The sequence below is a fragment of the Leguminivora glycinivorella genome, chromosome 4 (assembly GCF_023078275.1).
Source record: "Leguminivora glycinivorella isolate SPB_JAAS2020 chromosome 4, LegGlyc_1.1, whole genome shotgun sequence".
Lineage (NCBI taxonomy): Eukaryota > Metazoa > Arthropoda > Insecta > Lepidoptera > Tortricidae > Leguminivora > Leguminivora glycinivorella.
In genome coordinates this window covers 13,797,637-13,820,268 of record NC_062974.1, presented here as the reverse complement: position 1 = coordinate 13,820,268, position 22,632 = coordinate 13,797,637, and the positions used below count along the sequence as shown (strand labels likewise).

General features: G+C 38.2%; 1 protein-coding gene across 1 annotated transcript; it reads right to left on the bottom strand.

Moving 5' to 3' along the window:
- Positions 1-2,532: 2,532 nt before the first annotated feature.
- LOC125225666 (serine/arginine repetitive matrix protein 1-like) lies at positions 2,533-22,554 on the bottom strand. The gene is made up of 5 exons (XM_048129481.1): positions 22,317-22,554; positions 8,907-9,079; positions 7,925-8,760; positions 7,167-7,311; positions 2,533-5,050 (listed from the first exon to the last, which is right to left on the bottom strand). Exons 2-5 carry the CDS (start codon positions 9,064-9,066, stop codon positions 4,914-4,916), a joined length of 1,278 nt encoding a protein of 425 aa, XP_047985438.1. The 5' UTR covers positions 9,067-9,079; positions 22,317-22,554; the 3' UTR covers positions 2,533-4,913.
- Between the last annotated feature and the right edge of the window lie 78 nt (positions 22,555-22,632).

Genomic DNA, 22,632 nt, shown 5'->3' with positions numbered 1-22,632 from the left:
TTTATTGTTATAAAAAATAAAAACACGCAAAAATATTTGGGAAAAATATGATTTTGGCCACTTCCAGGCTGCGAAGCAGCGCCATCTAGTTTTAAGCCTAAAATGCCCATATATTTCAGGGGTACGCTTTTTTGTATGGGTATGTCTGCAGTCCAGTATTAAATCGTTCTTGCTAATTAGAATAAGTAAACTTGTCGTTATTTATTTAAAAGAGGTGAAAGATATCAGAATAAGTTCGATTGATAGTATACTTTGCTGGGTCTTTTCTGCTAGGCACCGAGACGCCATTTCAAAATATAGGTACCTTTTAGTGATAGGTCTTTAGAGTTACACCGTACACCGGGTTGTGATTATACCTATACCACACCTCGGACAGTGGCGATCAAATATATGAAAGAGGCGCGTTCCTAGCACACAGTCTAAGCTCGTATAGGTGAACGCGTACTAGGCTTGTATGAGTGAAATATGACAGATCGACTGTTCGCGTTTTTGACAGGCGGTAACTGTGAGGTAACCGAGAGGGGGTGGGCGGTACTTTTAGCGGTGAGCGAAAGTGACCATACTGTATGATAGTACTCTTTATTATACGGTGCCTATACCGTGTTCTTTTTGTTTCTGTTAAATTCGACAAGCAGTTATGTTCATCATCAGGAACCACTCTGTATACCTATTGCTTTTTGTTAATACGAAAAAAAAGAGTCCGACTTGCCCTTGGCCGGTTTTATTTACAATATATATAAACTCTATGGTGACTAGGTGGCCAGCCAGACAGAACATCGACGTATTGACAAACTCACAATTGACATACATAGTCGCCGCTGTTATAATTGTTATTGATATAAATAACTACGCAAACATTGAGCTTCTCTTCTGCTACTAATTCCTCTTAAAAATTCAATATAATTTAATATGCTGCTATTGAATTTATGTGCCATAGAAGCACACTGACTAATAATTATAGTGAGACCAAAGGACGAACAACGATAAGTAAGTCACCGTCGAGTGCAAATCTACCTTTAAGACGCAACAGAGATAAATTTTCCATACAAACGCTCTCGACTACTTCCTCCCTGGTTTTTGAAGCTAGAGCAATGATTTTTTCAACATTGATTATTATTATCTTTATCTGTGTCGGATATATATTTTGATATTTTTATTTTTATAGACGCCCATTAAAATTTTCCAAAAACGGCCTTTTCCATTATGGCGCAAAAAGGTGTGATAATCAAAATTGGTAACGATTCGCCAAAAAAACTGAACCGTCCGACACAAATTATTTCATTGTTTTTCAGATTCTCAAAGAACCCCGCAGCAAACATAGGGAAAAAGTGGTTTCAGTCAAATCGCATGAAATTTTAGTATGATATAGATTTAAGTCTCCTGATTATTTTTTTATAAGGGCACAACTCCCTCAGACTTATACTTTCAGAAATAATCAAGTATATATTTTTCTATTTACGCGACGTGTTTTTAGAAATCAATATATCTAAATGATACTCACTGACAGTTACTGACAGTTATTAATAGTTTCCCGATATCGGATTGCAATATCGACTAATATATAATAATTTTAATATACCAATATCGACTTTTGTGACTGTAGGTTGTCGATTGGAATACGTCTCAAACCCCGAGGAGCGACAAGATTATTGCAGACAAAGCAAGGATTTCTTGCTGCCATCATCTAGTATGCTTAACATAAGTGTTGTGCTTAATTAAAATGTGCTTATAATTAAGTACGTAATTATCGAAAATAATAAATCATCTTTATAATGTAGCTGTCTGTCACATTGACTTTCATTTTATCAGTTATCTATGTTACGAACTCTATGCAAAACAGAGCAAAGAGGGGGAATTACGTAAAATAGGTAATTTACATATATTTTGTATAAAACAATTAAATTAATTATTTTCGAAAGTATAAGTCTGAGAGAGTTGTGCCCTTATAAAAAAATAATCAGCAGACTTAATTCTACATCATACTAAAATTTCATGCGATTTGACTGAAACCACTTTTTCCCTATGTTTGCTGCGGGGTTCTTTCGTTCCGATTGATTAAGTTTTGGAGGAGCAAACAGTCAAGAGCGGTACCTCGAATTTAAAGATTTTTTCGTAATATCTTTTAACTGAGTTGGTCTTAATGGACAATTTTTTTTTCGATAAATCTAGTTAATAACACGAGTAAGTATGTTTAAATAAAATTCCCAAATTGAAAGGGGGCTTCTAGAATTTTCGTTCCTGTTGCCTCTTAACGTATCTTTCTCCCGTGGTTGCAGTTCTCCTGTAATATTATCTACAGGTCTTTTACGAAAATGATTCACCAAAAACCGACATCATCATTTGTCTTTCAACTGTCGTCACCAAAATATCAACAAATTAGAATATTTCGTTATTTATATCGTCAGCCGGCTGAACTCCTGCGCGAGACATAAATAAAAATCATAAAATGCAGGTTTTTAATAATTGTTAACACATTAATTCTTGGAAGTGCATGTCTCGGAAGAGGTAGAAAGAATACACAAAACATTTTATTACTTACACTTTTTATTTTGTATAAAGCACTTCGCGTTTCTAATTTTAAAATGTACAAAAATACGTTACATTATGATTATTGCAGTTATTTTCTACAAATTTATCTTTAGATTTTAAAATCGTACATAAATAAAAAATATAAAACGCTATTTTTATATAAATTTATAAGCGCATATAATACACTACTCGACTTTAAATAGTTTCTATAAAAATAAGTTAGTAGCCTATTTAAGTTTGTAAAGAGCACTAAAAAGTGCAAATACATTTTTCAACTCGGTGTAGAGTCAATATCACAGACAATTTTAAAAATTGTGTCAATGTTTGGGCGTAGTTCTTTGTTTAGTTTTTAGCTTTAATACTAAAACCTTGCTAAACAAGGCCACTAATGTCACTATTCTTTATACCTACACTTAATCCAACACGAATATCTTTACAAAATTTGCTTAGCTAATCTATGAGCCATAAATATATCCTACGGCTTTTAGTAGATACATACAATAAACTACCAAAATACCTACGCACTCTTCTTTTCTCGATACAAAATTACAGACACGACAGGCGTTATTTATTTCCACCCATGATTGCCATTTTTCTTCTGTGCCTAGGACTTTCTATATTATTGTTTACCTATTTATGTATGTAAATCTTTTACTTTTCAAGCAAAGTAGTACAATACTATATGGTTATTGTGCGTGGACAATATTACGAGTAGATAGATTTTCGATGGTTGCCACATAATGTAATTGTAAGATGTTATACTAATAATGTGTTGATGTACTTCGAAATATGGCCCATTGTTACATGTCTGATGTATGTATGTATGTATATATTTATTAGGCAAAATACCTACACAATTGTATGTGAATAATTCCTCAAAAATATGCTTAATATTATAATTGTATACTTGCCATTACATAAATATTTTAAAGCTTAGTCAAAGCTGCATCCAAATCCTATCAATATATTAGTTAACTCATTTAATTCTAAAATGTGCGTATTTACATATTAAAAGGTTATTAAATCTATTGCCAGTTCATGTAAATATTGAAAACTTCAAGTAACAGAATGTTAATAGTACTTAAGTACATTACGATACGCGTGCGGAAAAGTGAAAATTCCATTAAAAGGAATGTTTGTTTTACAATATAAGTATATGGAAGTATATGGAGTTTCATAAGCAAGTAAAGTACCTTTTTGCGCACTAGTGCGGTAACCTAACGCCATATGTACTGTAAAAGTAAGCCCTCACTTTTTAAAGCGAGTAATTTGACTGCCAGGAATATTCAGGTAATAATGGTCTTGTTGAATTCTAAAGTGTCGAAGAGACACTTAGGTTTAGGTACCTAAATATTAATATGTAATGCCCCGTGAAAAAGCGATCTGAAGGTAGTTAGTGATATACAAAGTCGCAAATATGTTATTGAAATGACTCCTTGAGCCATTCTCTTCAGTATAAATGTAAATTATGATTATGACATTTACTGTTAAAGTATCCTTTGAGCGTATAATATCACATACTTACCACATACTTTGTTAGGTGTAGGTAAATAGGCTGATATTTCAATTTATCGAAAATTGCGAGGACTTCCCTACTTTATTAGATTACAGATTAAAATTTTATTTGGGATATGGAATACAATTCTAGCCCGAACCCTCACGCCGTGTCTTGCGTGGGCGACGGTCGCGCGACCGTCGCCGTCGCGTCTCATACTTTCATATCGATAAGGTTTGATTTCGTATGCGTCGCATCGCCGTCGCGCGACCATCGCGCGACCGTCGCCCACGCAAGCCACGGCGTCAGAGCTTGGACTAACTTATTGTTATTTGGCAACATCACGCACGCCTATTTTAGGCTTAAAGTAAGTGTTTGGCGCACGGCAGTCAGCGCACCGGCGCCGGCGCACGCCGCGCCACGTCCTTTTAACAGTCGGTGGGCCTCGCGCACCAGGCCTGCCGGCGATCTATTATAGGCTTCAAATATATCTTTTCAATAGGTGCAGTCAGCGCATTGGCGCCGGCCGCGCTAAGCGCAGCAGTATGTCCTTGAACAGTCGGTTGGCCCCGTGCATCAAGCCTGCCCGTTTACTGATATCAACCACGACGACCGACCTATTATAGGCTTCAAGTATGTACATCTTTATAAGGTGGAGTAATACTTTAACAGCGGGGCAGTCAGCGCATCGGCGCCGGCGTACGCAGCGCTAAGCACAGCAATACAAGTCCTTTAGCAGTGGGATAGCCTCGTGTATCATTCAGGTTTGCCTGTTACTAATATTATCTCGACTGGCAACCTATTAAACTCGTATGCTTCAATTACATCTTTACAAGGTGGAGTAGTAGTCTTGCGCCTGGTGCGGCGGGCCGCAGCAGGCGCAGGGCAGTCAGCGCATCGGCGCCGGCGCACGCCGCGACACACGCAGCAACACGGGCCCGGCGCGCACGTCCTTGAACAGTCGGATGGCCTCGCCGTGAGTCAGACCCGCCGTGCCGCGCCCGTTTACTGATACTATCTCGTCTCCTGAAATGGAAATTAGGATGATGAGTAATCCGTTGTGATTTAGTTAGGTAATAAGATTTTTTGCAAAAAAAATATTTTTGCCACAAGCTTTTATCGCCGACTGTACCTTTCTTTCAACAGTCATCTACTGCTCTCCGAGACTTTTATAAAAACCCCTTACTCGGTAGGGATACGACGTTTCATAACAGAGTTCATATGACCATCTTTCTACTCCATCATCAGATCAGCTCCATGATACAATAATATTGCATTGTCACGTGATATTGTAGCTTGTAAAAATACTAGAGTTTTTTGTATAGTTATACTGATCACCGAAAAGCAGACCACTTCCTCGCACAACGTATCAGAACTGAGATATGTATAGCAAGGCAATGGCACCAGTATTCTTGGTGCAATGTCTCGAGGGTTTATTTTAAATTTAGGTGTATACTCTTAGTTAACTATATGGACATTCTTATGTTATGAATTCTAATGTAAAGGAAATCAGTCTTTTATATTCGAGCAATAGAAAGACATCTTAAGTATAAGTACTTCCTTCTCATTATTTATTATACTTTAAGAATAAATAAATAAATAAATATTGGGGACACCTTACACAGATCAACTTAGCCCCAAACTAAGCAAAGCTTGTACTACGGGTGCTAAGCGACGATATACATACTTAAATAGATAAATACATACTTATATACATAGAAAACATCCATGACTCAGGAACAAATATCTGTGCTCATCACACAAATAAATGGCCTTACCGGGATTCGAACCCAGGACCGCGGCTCAGCAGGCAGGGTCACTACCGACTGAGCCAGACCGGTCTTCAGGTAGGTAATAGGTAGAGCTGTTAGGTAGGATTATAAAAATTATGAACTAATTGATTAATTAAATTATTTCTAAAATATAACGTTTCAATCATTTGCGGTTGCCCTGGTTTAGACGATTAAACTAAATACGAATTAATGAAGGCAAAACTAGTTCCGCATTTAAATGAGGTAATTTGAATGTTATCGATTTAGATCTGCTACAAATGGATAGATACACCCACAGAATGATATATCAATGTGGGATATCGCCATATTGGGAGTGCTATGTTATGACATCAAGGTATCACACAGTAATATCAATGAATTACTTGCCACCAACATTTCTTAATAGATAGATTTTAACTTTAACTAAGTTTTCACTTAAGCTATGTTACAATTATTTACATACATTACGTAAATTAGACGACAATGGAATATAGAACTGATCTGATGATGGAAGCGAGGGGTGGCCATAGGTAGTTTTGTGTTAAAAAAAACCTAATTTTGTTTGGGTTCGTTCCGAGTATAGTTAAAAACTTAATTTTTCATAATATTTGCAGTTTAGGATATAAATACACGCTTCCAAATAGTTCTGCAGTTCTTATTAAGTGTAACTACCAGGTTAACGACTTTTTAATAGTCGTACTTATAAGGCATTCATATTACTTAATCGTAACAATAGTTTCTCCTTATCTAAAACGTTGCTAGCCTTGAGCCCGGGCCGAAGCGAGTGTCCGCTGTGCCCGAGTGACCTCCAGTACATCACGACTACTCCTACACTGCATGCGTGTAAAAGGAAACACCTACTAGGTTTCCATTAGCCATCCTGTCACAAATAATAACACACTAACACAGCAATCAGGCACAACTGGTATCTAATTAGGTACCGATCAGAGATGGCTCGGTGACAAACCTATAATCACGTAAAGTGGTAGACCTTCGTTGAATTCTACTTTAGTTTAAATCAAGATTTATCCTCCTTCACCTTTCCGATGACGTAACCTTAAATCGACATTTATATTGCGTACGTACAGGCAGGTGTATGTAGGACGCACCTCATATACGAGACAGGTAACTCAGGGGCAAGAAATACCAATAAATTGCAGCTGTCGATTAACCGTTCCCAAGGAATGTGAACTGCGATGTAAGGTTCTTATTCCACACTACTACTTTACAGTGTAGTTCTTTAATCTTAAAGTGATAAGAGCGTCGAGAGCGTAGCGATAAGAACTGTATCCAATAAGTTTCTTCGAGGAGATTACAATTGTAAATCAACGTTTTTCCTTAGCTCAAAGGAGTTCTGAACGGTAACTAACCTTCGCGCAGCAAGCCCGATTCAGCCGCTTGTCCGTTATTGAAGATCGTCTTGACAAAGATGCCCATGTTGCCGCGCGGAGAATCCCGGCCACCCACGATGCTGAACCCGAGGCCTTTGCCTCCTGCTGATTTGGTGAATCGAACCTGAAATGTCAACAAGTTTTTTATCAATTCATATTTCATTCACGCCAAAAAAAAAATCATATATACCTACCTCACGTGGTTTACGTCAAATACCCGACCAAATAAAATGTACATAACTACCTATGTATACAAGAATAATAATATAGCAAAGGATGGACATATACCCATTCAAAACAATCCTGAATAAGTATAGGTACTTTCTGATACATGACATCTATTTTCAATGACGATAGCTGACCGGTTACTTTTTCTGTTATTCCTTTAAATCCAGATTTAACGTGCCAAGTAATAAAATTTTACGTTAGTCCCGCTAAGTAATAAAACGTTAAGTTATTCGTTCTTGTTCGACATCGTTAAATTATCTTCACTATTAGAAACTATTCCCCTGAGGCATGGAGCTTTAACATTTTTTTACTTGCTTAATATTTTTGTTGAGCTATGGTGCCACTGCCAATCGCACCTACATAACGAAACCTAACGCTGAAACAAATCGCTGTTGAGTTGGGTTCATTACGTTCTGAAAGTGCCCAACCATGGCGAGAGAATGGTGCTTTGAATTTGTGATATTATATATACGCACATACATAATGTTAATATATATTTTGATACTGACCTCAAAAGACTGTACCCCATCACGTGGTTCTGGTGGCGGTGGTCGTTTGGTTTGTGGTCCTGAAGCAGGCGGCGCAGGTGGCGGGCGCGCGCTCCTGGGGGTCGCGCTCACGCGCAGCTCGGCCACGCCGTTGCGCAGCGGCTGCATGGGGTCCTGCCGGGCCTGCACCCGAGGCAAGCGGTATGGCTCCTCCCATAGCCTCTGTGAGGGTTCTGGCGTTAAGCGACTGTACCCATTTCTATACACTGGAGCATCTAATTCCACGTTTTCACTGTAAGGCCTTCTAGTTCTTGATTCACTACTTTTTCTACGTTCAGGTATATAATTAAAGTCTACCACGTCACGGTTCTCGTCGTCAGGACAGATTAGCGGGGCACGATCGCGAGGCGCCGGCGAAGCTTTAGCGCGGTACACGTTTGGAGAACTGCATCGCCGACGCAGAGTACTTTGTCGCGGAGGAGACGGCGATGGCGGTGTTCTCACAGAGGTTGGGCTAGGAACGTAGAAGGTAGCAGGTTGTTGCTGCTGTTGCGGGGCAAGGACGTCATGAGCTGATAGAGCCCGTCGTCGAAGTCCTCCACCGAGTTTGCCTAAGGCGCGAAGGAGATCGGGCGCTCCGTTAGTCACTCGTAGAGAAGCCGTGGTGTACACTTTCCCGCGATGTCTGAAGGATAGCTTAGCCGGCGGCGCCGGCGAGCAGTGTGGAGGCGGCCGCGGCGGCGAAGGCGAGCACCGCACGGGGCTAGGCTCGCGGTTGCCAGATCCAGGTCGTAGCCGCGAGCAACGGCGACGCAACTTTCTCCATCTTTGTGACAGGTTTGCGTTCCAACTTTCTTCTGAAAATTAATTTTGGCATTTAAAACAAGTGTTCTTCACATGAATATGCGATATTAATCAAGCTACATAAAGTTCGGAGCTTTACTAATGTCAAAGGTACACATGTCGTGTTAGTGCTTTGGTTGGTTGTAAAGTAGGAAGTTACCTTTCTTATTAGTATCGGCGTCGGAGGCGTAGTCGTGGGAGCGCGGGGGCGGCTGCGCGGGCGGCGAGGCAGGAGCCGCGAAGCTGTGCCGCAGCGGCGTCATGCGCAGCAGCCGCGGCCGGTCGCCGCCGCCGCGCGAACCCCAAGCTGGCGCACCCATGGTTCACCAAGCCCTGGAACGGTTAAGAGTTTTTTGTAAAGCGGAGCTGTATGTGATTTAGATAGTGACGTCAAACAACATAAGAAATTAAAATTGTAACACGGGAAAATTATATTTATTTATTAGTTGCGCTTAGTCTACAAAAAATAGATTAAATTTAATATTTTTGGTTTAACTAGAATAGCTCTCGGTATAAAATAAATACATAGATAGGTAAAATGTGCCATTGGATGAACCTAAACTGTGTGCATACGATACGGAACAAGCGCTCGTATCTTTGTAGAACTACGACATCGACTTAACTTTTTTATCTTAAGTAAACAAGTGTGACTAACCTGTCCTAACTCCTAACCTAACCTACGCCTACTCCGTAGGCTCTATTAACCAGTTAGAATATGCATCTACCTTCATAAGTATTCATACTTAATGGTATTTTAGTTTTAGGTTTAGTTTTAAGCTAAGTATTAATTTTATCTACATTCCTCTTGTTTGTGGTATACTTATGTACATTTATACTTATGTACAGGTAGTTATGTACATTTCATTTTATTTATAGTAAATCATACCGCCAGAGTATCAGATTGATCCATATTTATAAGTTGTATTGGATACAGGCTATGTTTTACCTATAGTACAGTACGTTCATATTCATAATTATATACATACTACAGAATAGTAATATGTAACAAAAATGGTACTTCATTGGACGTATCTTTATCTTATTTGGTTCTTATCAACAGTTTTTATTATGTCTTTGAATCGTCTTCACGGATCTTCCAATCTCAGGAGCCAAAGTAAAAAAGCTGATTACTACTATAGGTACTTAACTAATGTACCGAGGTCAGCCAGGATCAAATAAGTAATTGAATGCTGTCTAAGATAACGTAATGTTGAGATATTACTTTTTATACTATGTAGTAGAATGCTCGTACAGAGATTATTAAAACATAAGTAGTTAGTTATGGTACACTGGCCGTTATTTTTAAATCGTCCGTACAATACCCTCGACACTTATCACGCATCGCTAAATATAGGAACAACTTTATACTCATCTGGAGCTTATGGCATTAGACATTATAGCATACGTACTATAAATACGTAATACAAGTTTTCTATCATTTGTGTGCACCAAATTAGATTCTGCATTCTGCAAGGCGGATCTTAAAAATTGTATAGCGTTATTCATAAATAAGTATCTGTCTCATTCAATCAATTACCACTGTGGCAATTGCGTTTTGTAGTTACGTAATTTTAGGTACATTAAAATAGCAAATCTGTGCTCCAGTAAAGTATACATATATATTTAAATAGTTTATGAAAGTAGACACTCAATGTAGGTATATGAAATTTGAGGAATCGTTGTCTCAGATACGTTAAAGCTCCCATTTTCCCAGAAAACCGCATTTGGGTAAATAGAATAATGACTTTATCTACGGCGTGTTTATAAACATCGTTGAAATGAATCCGGATTTGAGTACACAAGCCCACGGATTGACATTAACGCCCACACCGACCCATGGGCTTAAATCAGCAAACAACTGGCTTCCGCTGGCTGTTTGAGAAGCAACGTTGACTTAGTTCCCGTAAATACTGATTGCAACCATCTACCTCTCACGGCCCGGCTGGTAAACAATACACAGAACTTTATTAGCGGTACTGCTAGTGCTGTATTTATGTGGAAGACGTTCTAACACGAGCTAGATACTTTACTATAGTTTTTTATTTAGGTCGTGACGTATAGAGTCATGCCAAGCTAAGTTGACAGTGTTTTTGATACTTCGTATTTATTACAGTTTGGGCAAATTACCAAGTATTGTTTTTGTAACCAAAGTTAGAAAAATCTGGCTATTCCCTCTAGTTTTACCGTGTAGTTGTACTAGTTGAATCACTGGGAATTTTCTTCCCAATAGACTTACTGATTGAAGATTGGTTCAACTGGTAACACTACGCGGTAACACTACAGGGAAATCTACTTAGAGGTATCTACATAGGTAATGAAGACAAGGTACCCATAAAATTAACTCAAAATTAGAACACACATGTCGGTACGCTTATGGTAACATTAACAAACTTGTATGGACAGTGAAGCGTATATCCGCCACATAAAATCTAGTCCAGGAAGACGCACGGGTCGGGTGCAGTAATGAATGCAGCCCTGTAATAAAGATAGCATGGTAATGCGGTGCATCTCGTTATAATTAGACGCAGACGGCGTGTCCGACCGGCGCGCGCGCCGTCGCGGATATCCGCTCCTGCGATCGAATACTAAATAGGGACCTTAATTTTTTAATATTATTTCAACTATTTGTCAAGTTCGCGTGAGTGACATCGCTGTACACGAATGCCAGCCAAGTCTGTAGTTAATGTGATTAATTAAGAGCGTATTGCGAATCAATAGTCTTGTAATAGTTGTATGTAATGTAAGGATCTATCAGAAACGACGCTCAAGAAACGAGAATGATCAGTCAAAAATAATGAAAATTATTTTGTATGAAAGACTTAAAAATGATGTCACTCGTACTACAAATTTAATTATGGCACCTAATATATGGCGCTAGCAAGACGGACCGGCATCCAAAGCAGATGTTTTAAAGCTCGAATCTCCCTGAATTTCTACTGATAAACAGACCAAAGTTCGTGCAATAAATCGTGCGGTTCTTACATTTATTAATTAAATTAACACTTGTTACTTATTATTTCGGCCATGAATTAACCACTCAATTGAGTGCAAGCATTCACTTGCGTGTTTCAACTAATCTTACCACTTACCAGTATGCTATAATGCACTAGTATTACGCTGCCCCACGCAAGACCGTTCGTGCTTGCTCTTGACACAAATCGTTGGAAACACCGTAAAAACTACCAATAGGATACGGTACCTACAAGGAATTTCTACCCTCAAAAGTTTTTTTAGTTGTGATAAGACGGTCTACGTGAAGAAGAATCGCAAAATGTATCGGACCCAATTTATTTCATGATTCTTCTCTTTCCGCAGATTTAATCCCCTCTTGATCTGTGGAAAAAATCCGGTATATCGCAAGGAAGAAGTAAAAAACACAATTTTTGTCTAAAACCTATACAACCGAGTTTTTAATTAGGCAACCTATTATATTTATATAAAAAGTCTTTCATAAAAAAATACGCATTTTTTTTAGTCAACCTGCTTGAAAACTATCAATAATTATCTATCATTTATTTCCAAACCAAAAAACCAAATAACGCATGATAGCAAATTTACCTCATTCTGTATCATACATATTGGACAGGACTGCCGTAAATTTGTTAACGACCAAAAGACTGTTCGTGTAGGATATAAATGGTGGGTAATTTTATAGGGAGCGTTGTGGGGACCGCAGGATCAGCATTAATCTTGAGGGAGCAAGTATTTTAGTATTATATAGACAGTAATCTATCTTCTGCTGTACCTAAGGAGACAACAGAACATACTTATTATAGGTGATGTCTGTGATAGAAGATCATAGAGGGCGATATATGTAATATAAACTTGTTAATGAGTTCACTGATTTAAGGTTATGCATTCCTGCTAAAGAAAAACAAAAATGCAATAACTATACATACATACATACAATCACGCCTGTATCCCATAAAGGGGTTGGCGGAACACATGAAACTACTAAAGCTTCAGTGCCACTCTTGACAAATAAGGGGTTGAAAGAAAACGAAACTGTGACATTAACAATAACTATTTATTAGACAATTAAGTATAGCGAATTAATCATATGTCGGGGTCAAATGTCAATTGTTTGTTGGTGTTAATGGTGCTCTATAAATACTTACCTATAAGGACTAACCCACCCAGTTTGTCATTATCGGTTGTAGCATATCTACGTAATATTTAAGTGCACGGGTCTAAATTATGCGACTATGGAGTACTCTATTTTACTCTGGTCATTTGGCGATGGCGACCACAGGACGAATATTAATCCCAAGGGAACAAGTATTTCGGTGTGGACACTAGCGAGTAATTAAATTCCGAGTTGCTACGAGATGGGGCGATCTTTATGGCTGATAAACGACCTCGGGACCAAATAAAAACAAAGGGGAATTTTATTTGGGAAGAGAACTTTAGTTGAACGTCGATTGCCAGACGCACGATTAGGTACGTAATTATACGAGAGTACCTAAACGGTTTACTTGTAGGGAAAAATGTCTGATACCTATAATACGTTATGAACGGTTTTTTAATACAAATAAAGATATGAAATTATTATGTATTAAGCTTAAACATTAACGTGGTAGATAATGTCTTTATAGTCTAAGGTAGGCATAGTGGGAGGTTACCATGCAACTACATAACAATGGTCAATGTATAATTTAAAATTAAATGTATAATTGTTTGAGATACTCAAAAGTTAAAATTTATGTCTCCCATTATAAGAGTTCATGATTAGATGATTACACTTTGTTATAAAATTAGCAAAGAGTAACAAGAACAAATCGCAATAGCGTTCGTTCTTTATAAGCAAAATAATAATAAAGTTGATTTCATTGTGGTTAGTTCAGAAGCATCGCCATTGTCTCCGACTTTGTGGTTAGATGAAAACCTCTAAGTATCGTTAGAATTATAGGTCGCTAAGTACTTATTTGTTATTGGTAACCGCAAAATCTATTTTCATAATTCACAATGACAAAACGACAATGGCGTGCAATTTATGGCAGCTTCATTTTGCCAACAATGAGTGAAACAGTTCAGATAGCTGTATGCCGATCGGAAGCTTGCATTAACGCCAGGGCCGCATTTAGCGCGCTAAATATCTTGATTATTTGTTTCCTTTACGAGTTTATTTTGTAGGTATTTCTGCATTATAAGTAGTTGTACATATGCTACTACTGAAAGCACTTTTAATCTGCAACAAGTAAACATGGCTATAACGCATTCGGGTTTTGCCGCTGAATTTTTGCGCAGATAATTGAGCTTGTCTTTTAAACTGCTGGGTATTTATTGTGCAACAGTCTTGTCTGTTGTATTTTTTTATCCAAGACTTTTGGGTACTGAAACAATTATATAACTCAAATTTAAAATATAATACTGCAAACTACACATACGGATTACGGGCTTCCTATAACATGTTACTTACCCTTAGGTACCCTATGCTTCAAGTGAGGAAATTACTTTTCTAAAACATCCGAAAATTCTACAGAAATTCTTATTTCAGATGAGGCATAATGACCTATTCAGCATCAAATACTAAAGTAGTATAATGTACCTGCGGCGTCTAAGATTGTTCATCATTTTTCATGCTTCTAATTTTAAATATGTACATATATACCGGCTCAGTACTTTAGACTATATTTTAACAGTAATCTAAGCCTAAGCTGGGTACGGGTCTGGAGCCGTTAATCGGTGGGTCCCGTTGCGCGCCGAAATCGGCGCCGGCGCCGTGGTCACTGCTCTTCCGTCCGGCACTACTCGCGATCGATGCAATACCTTAACGGTACGTAAAAACCCAATTCAAACAATAACGAGGTACGTTATTTATAAACAACATACAAAATAATACAAACAATTACATTAAAAGTTACAATAAAACTTAGGATTAAAAAAATTGGTCCAGGTCTTGTTACCGAGGTTCATTTGTAACCCCCGACTCGACGCAAAAACGACGGGGTTTTATAAGTTTAACGTGTCTGTCTGTGTGTGTGTGTGTGTCTGTCTGTGGCATCGTAGCTCCTGAACGGATGAACCGATTTAGATATTGTACATAATGATCATCATTCATTTTGCGTTATCCCGGCATTCACCACAGCTCATGGGAGTTTGGGTTTAGACAACTAACATACACATAATACGAGTAAAATATCGTTCCTACGAATTGACATCTCTTAGGTATGCAAGCGTCCTAGCATATATTTTTAATATTTTGAATTGAGCATATCTTGTTATTAAAAATAATGTATACAATAACGTGTGGCGTTCCAAGCACAAAGGTTATAGGCATCTGCAATAAGGAATCTGTTGGAATTTCAACTGAAAACATCTTTCTTACCTTTGAAGTGACCACGCATCAGAAAAATCCATATAGAAGTAGGATGACACAGAACAACTGTCGAATATCAACAGTGAGACCAAAAGTGGACCAATGTCAAGTGTCATTGGGAATATTAAATTCAGAAATTATGTATGATAACGTGTATAATTTTACTTTTCTGTTTAATCCAAACGGAAATCGCTCACTGTATCCTCTAAATACAACTTTTTGTACTGAAAATTACGATTAATCCGTTAACTTAAATTGAGAAGGCCGCTAGCGGCCGCTGCCTGTCATCAAAAATGGTCACGTTTTTCATTTGTAGTCTGCCTCTTTTGCACTCATAGGATGATCATATACGTGAAAGCTTCTCTTTTGCACACTTCAGCAGTCTTTAAGCGTAAGCGAAATGTGGAAAAATCTGACACACCACATGGTATGGTCAAGCCTATTGACCGGAGCAACAGCGTAGGTTTAACTCGATTTGCATGTTGTATGTCCGGAAGTTCTCTACAGATTCGCAATATTTTCTTAAACTATTCCTGTGTTTAGTGACTAGATTCTATGGTTGGATATATTTATGTCAAGCCTGTTTCTTTTTTCAAAATGCGGATCCTGCCATAAAGGGCTTAAGCGCCTATTTAATTATCTGTAATCTACAATGTGTATATTTTTTCACTTTTGCGTTGGCTAAGCCTATCGCGAAGGTCAGCTTACGGAGCCGCTGGTTTATTGTGGTATTTGTGGTATAAATTTTAAGTAGGTATCTACTCAAAGTACCCAGTCTATTTCAATCTCATTAACCGTATGTAGAAATTAGAATTAAAGAAATATGTTGTTTATGACGGGCTTTTAAATAGCTTTCCGTTCCCAGCAAAAGCTACTTAGCAGTCATGATTGTATGCAAATCGTGGAGATGGCCGTAATTGAATACTCAAATCACAGACGCTCCGTCTAGATTGGAGTGACACTGAGCTATCTAGAGCTAAGTATTAACACCACACACATTCAGCCCGATTCAAATTCAAACTTTAAGATACTGACACTGAAATAACTGACCCAAATCGTGTCTAGTGATTATTTTTGACATCTGTTAATGTTCGAATCGGGCAGTGAGGCATGCAGACGTGCAGTCATTCTGCAATTTATACAGATCAATGAGATTAAATTCAGTCTTAGTTTACATTTAGCGTAACAGTTGTGTAGTTGAGTGTATACGCGAAAAATAAATATATCGTCACTACTTTTAAAAAAACTTGTATCTTCGTCTGTCAATGAAAAGAACATTGTAGTAAGTATGTATGGAATGCATATAGACTTACTGCGTTTTAACTTTGAGGAACAGCGTGAGATACGAGATTTTTTAAAAGTAGTGACGATATGATCATCATCAATCATCATTCTGGTTTTTCAAAGAAGTAAATGCTTTTTCGTTTAGCCTTATCAGTTCGAAAATATTTAGTTATAAGCTAGGACGATATCCTCTTTGATATGAGAATTAAATCTAATAAAATTGTACGTCAGCATAGTTTTATACTAATACGTCGGTGGCGTGGCTAACAAGAAAACGTCCCAGCTGCCTGAGATAAGAATTTTATAGAATGACGGGATGATGATTCTTCTGACATGTAAAAGTTTAAATAAGACAATACTAGAAAGTTTTATCCTATGCAGTTCAATGTAGAGTTTGTAGAGCATAGAAAGCCTAGCAAATCTAACTTAATTAATTACTTTATTTATTGTGATGAAATACAGTCGGTAGCATAATTTACTTGCAAAAGTACTTTTTTTAAATAATGATACTTATCTACCTTACCTTATTAAGTGGGTTAAACTAACCATTTAGTGCATAAGCACGAATGAAATACCTATTATTATAATACGAATAAAATACCTATTATTGTACGAGACGGTGACAAATCCGCGACTCCTACGTTGTCTTGTGTAGTTCCATTTTGGGACAAATTCTAAGGAACTGAAGTCATTTGTCTAATTAAGGAAACGTAATACATTTGTTTTACTAGGAATATTAAGGAACTGCTACATATTATTTTGTAGAAATGTTCCTTCACTTATAAAGTGGGATGAGATAAGACAAATACGTCTATTTTCATTTACAGTTACTCCTCGTTTCGAGTATAATATGGATATCCGAGTAAAATGTTAGTACTCTTAGGCACGCCACACACAGTCTGAAAATTCATAATCTTAAAAAACAAGTGTGTGTGAACAGTCGCGAAATTGTATGGAACTACGTGCACTCGATCTGATTTTTGTAAGATCATGATTTTTTCAGATTATGAATTTTAAGAATGTCTGCGTTACCCACCTGACATAGCCAACGTTCCCACCAGTGCATCTTTAAAAATCTTAATAAAATGGCCATCCCGGCATCCATCATGGGAATCGGCTTGTGTGAAAGCTGCATTATCATCAGATCCGTATAATAAATGTACATTATGTAGCGTCGGTGAAGAGGTACTCCAATGGTTCTCGCCCCGCGGGCCGCTTTGTGATCAAGTGGGGTAGCCATTATATCAGGGTACGTAGCCAAATGCCCAAACGTTTACGATAATATCGTTATCGTAGCTAGCTAACTCTATCGATCTTTTGTGTTGGCGCGACAGAGCTAGACTGCGTTTCGATCGGAGTCTAGCGTCAACTATTATCATTTCGGCTAGGCCGGCGGGTACCTAGCCAACTAACAATTGCTTACGCTTCGTAAGCGTTTCGTAAGCTACCTCTCCCCGCTTCTGTAGTGGCGGGACAGAGCCAGACTGTGTTTCGACCATCACCGATTGTCACTTCGGCTAGACGGGCAGGGTATCTGGAAATCGTACAATCGTTGACGCTTGTAGCGTACGATACGCTGCATGAACTGGCTTTGTCGTTATAATACGGAAGAGTGATAGAGAGGGATAAAGAACCACCAAACCACCATACGATACGGAGCAAACGATTGTATCCTTGGCTAGAGGGCCTGAGAGTTCTGGCTCATGCATGTTCTCAAGTGCTTGCCTTGCTCTGATACAATGACACGTGAGAAACGACAAAAACGGTTCGCTATATCCGTTGCCGGCGGATCAATTAAAAGGTTCAAGTAGGGTGCCAATCAGCGAGGTTGCGAGACACACAAATTACTGTGATTTGTTAATGCTGTTGAAATTCAATAGGAAAAGAATACAGTGAAGAAATCTAGAAATAACTCGAACTATAAATCTAAATCTTTCAAATACATGTATCTAATTAAAAACATAAAAAAACAGCAACTAAAGTTATTCATTGTAACTATAAAATAACAACCCTGAAAAGTTATCACTTTTACCGAAGGTCACGAAGTTTCAGTAAGGGCCGGTTGCATCAAACCATCTGTCACCGTTAAAGCGTTCGTTAAATTTAATTGTATGGGAAGTTCCATAGACGTCTGCTACGTGACGATGAGGTGTCTGTCAAAAATATGGTTGATGCAAATGGCCCTAAGTTAGGTAAAGGTACCTACTTATGTTCGTTAATCATCAGCAGGTATAATACCTATCTCCAATGTGTAATATTTAATAGCTTAATACGCAGATTTAAAGGGACGGGACGAGTTTTTGTCTGCTTTCCTAGTAAAGCTCTTAAAATGAACGCGACTAGGGTATAGTTTAAGGAATGTATAGTGTGTAACGGGTTCGTGCCCATGTTGCGCCCACACTTATTAACGAAACTCAGATTTATGCGTCGCCGCGATAGCGATAGTGGCACAATGGGCCCTACGGAATGTGACCCAACACTCATTCGGTCGACTTATGTTTATCTAGCTGATATCTACGCTGTGTAGCCATATCGTTCAGCTCGGACCTTTTGCTTTTGCTGGGAACTTGCACGGGTGTCAGTACTGTCAGTAGAGCAAATTAGATATAACATTTTAATGAATATGAATGGCTCCAACTGTCGTACTTAATTTACAGCAGGCTTAATACTATTATTGGCAGTAGCAAGTAGGTCGCCTTTCTGTACATTATTGTCGTCGCAACTCCCAGCTGCTGCCATTATATTGTTCACCGTCGAATTAAGAAACTACCCATCAACGCTGCTCTAGATCCGAGCTCATCGAACGAATCTGGGAAATTACTTCTCGACATTGCTATTATGTTTAACCTCCTTTATTAGCTTTTTTCTCAGGAGAAATCAGTTTGCGCTGGTTCCATTTACTGTTTAAAGCATTATATCATTGTGTGATCTGTGTCCCAGGGAGATGGAGAGCACGTAGTAGGTTTTCTGCACGAAATTCTGTCAAATTCACTGACGAACAAACGTTTGAATTAAAACCATATATATAGTTACTACAGGATTTTCATTCAAAATTTCATTTATATTGGTTCATTATTTTTTTACTCATTAGAGACAGTGAATTCCTAATTTATTGCGACTTTGCCAGTTTGTCATGTTGTCATGTACCTACAAGTCGACCCAAGGCCCAGGGTCTATGAACAATGGAAGTAGACGTCCTCCGTGTGAAAATGTTTGCATCCTTTGGATAAGCGGTGATGTAATCGAAGAATTTATTGTCTTTCCTACTTCGAGCAAGTAACTCAAATTATCATAATTTAACACTTACCGACTAAATCATCTTATTTATTTCGCAAACGTTCGTATTGTTTGGGCATAGAATAGACAAGGTCAGATTCAGAACAATTTACCTGCCCACTCTGTCCATAGTTATAACAAATCGTTCAAGAGTCAATGTGGACCGTGAATAAATGCTGTTCCGTTTAGGCCAGGTTGCTCAAATGGAGATAAATTATTGACAGACAGAAAAAACTTAACTACACGATTGTTTTTTCTCGATGCTGGTGGTCTCTGAAATTCGTATTCACTTTCTCTGTAAGTAATATTTGGGCACTACGTGCGATGAAAAAGTTTAACATTTACTCGTATTCAAATGGGTATATTATGCTGCATTGCATTACGCAGTAAGTTGTTATCGCTGGAAGATTCGCAACGTGGGGTTACCGTGACTAACCTCTTTTGTTATGGCGGTCTTTGCGGCGGATGTCATTAAACGGTCGGCTGGCTAGGAATGGTTGTGCCAAAAGCTAAGACCAAACTGCAAACATTTAAGACTTGTAAGTAGTTATCGGGCTATCAACATTATCAATTTAAAATATTTGATATGATGATGATGAGCTAGACACGAGTATAATCGTAACCGCTGTGTTTAAACCAGTGAACTATAATTTGCTCTTCATCTCTTTATTAGTATAAGGACTACTTAATGATTTCGAAGCACGCAACGCGTAGTTTGGTAGCGGGTTTCTCAATTGAATGAACAGCTCTTTATATAGTCTAACAAAGGGTTCTGTGTGAGTTCTTGTGAAGCATTCCTCGTCTAGTAGCTCGTCTTTGAGCCCTGGCACGCCGACCCCGTACAAGCCGCCATTGTCCAGCAGCTTCATTATCTCACGCGTGGGAGATCCGGAACATGTGGATTAGATCTAGTTCTACTTATGTTAGTAAATATAAAAGAATTACCGCCACAACGGCATATGAATGTTTTCGTTACTAAATTCGCCGGAGTTGAAAGCCAAAATGTAGATCGTGTCTACCTTTGTTCGTATAGATCAAGGATTGTTTGATACATCCGTGGCTTTGTACTGTAATGTCTACAATAGAGCGAACTCTACCTTACGAAATGCATGAACTTTAACGTTTCCTGCGTTGCGAATATTGCGGTGGTAAAACATTAAATGGTCTTACGTCTCGTGAGAATTCTCCAGTGGAGTTTTATAGACTGGTGAACAAAACTGTAAAAAATATGAATGCGCTCATCTTTTGCCTTGTCGAAACAACTTAATAATTACTCGTTCTCGTTGGTGGTCGCTCTTGATTACTAACTCTAAGGTTTTAATTACAGACTTGCGCTAAGCAGAACGGCATTAAAACACGGGTTATTATAAAACTAAAATATGCGAAAGTGTTGCCTAGCCGTCAGACGCAAACAAAGGATTTGGTTGGTGCTAACCAACTAAACAAAGACGGTAGTTACTTAGATAAGCTGTGAACTGTGAATCTTTCAAGTCCACACTTGTCCCAGCCCATAACTGGGGCATCTTGTTTAATGACACAAGTCGCCTTTTAAGGCGGCTTCGAGGCGAACGGACAGATTTTGGCGAAGATATTAACATACCAAGTAATATAAAGCTTTTCATAAACACCGCCTCTTGAAAAGTCTTTAAAGATAAATTTGAAAGATAATGTTGATGAACCTTACGAAAGTTCTTTTAAATATTTGAAAAAGATTGCACCGATAAATCAGTGTCTATATTTATTATGCTGAAACGTGTCAGGGAAAAGGTGAAGATAGGGCAGCCGAGCGACGGGCGCGAAAATAACAACTTAACGACTGACGATCTGTAAAATACCTACCAACTTGTTGATGGGCTCGTTTTATCACGTTTTCAGAGATCGACCTGCCTCTTCTGTAATTGCATAAACGTATACTTGCAAAGGCTTGCGGTAAAATATTTAGGTAAATGTTTGCTAAGTCACCATTTACACAACAATATAAACATTACAATGGTATGGATTAATCGTCTAATGGATTGAGGCTTCACAATACCGCAATATGCAATAAGGCAATAAGGAGGGTGCATGATGGCGACAACGTCTGCATACCTCTAACCTCTGTATTGGAAACTCACATTTATCGTCCCTGCTTTAGGGGTTACATGCTATAGGTTCGGTATAATGTATAGCAGACGGAGTGTGACGGGGGCTTAAGGTACGCGAGGGGAAATGCTGGGGACGAATTTAACAACAGCTATGCAATGCGATGCATCCGAGTGTTGATATTAGAGATTTATTGAAATAATGGCCAATTATACTTTTTAATATACGTACATACGCAATATATCGTAATTATGAATATTTAATTGTGCATTTTGATGTAATTTTACAAGTAATACTAATCAATTAGTACAAGATCGATGGCTATATATAACCATAGGGGCGAACTTTAGAAAATTCGTATCTTTCAGCCAACCTCTGTTGTTATAGGTATGATGATGATTGTTGTGACCGAATCATTAGCACATACTTTAGTTTTACACAACTTATAAGATTTAAGTAATAAAATAGGTAGGTATTTGCCTACCTATATGGTAAAATTTGTATATCAATAATTATAACATCAAAAAAATCTTAAAACCAATCGCTAAAATTTTCCAAGCGACAGCTCACTCCTAACCGTTAAGTTTAAAATTAATGTCAAACACAAACCTCTTTTAATTTATCCAAGTCATGCGGACATCGGCGATCGTTTGGCACTTTAGTTCAAAAGTCGCGATCATATTAAAAGTCGTTAAGTTTCAAATCAATCATTCAAACTTTATACAGGAGTCGGCACAACACAAAACATATCGATCGACGCAGCTGATGCACTGAACGATTGCAGCCGGCGACAAGCGGCGACGCGGCACGTTCGCCTAAGGCGAATGACGAATTAATACTAACATAACCTCAAACAAAATTACGCGCGCGCCGCTCGAGAAATGCTTTATGCTGTCCGTACTTGTAATGGGGTTCAGTAACGAGA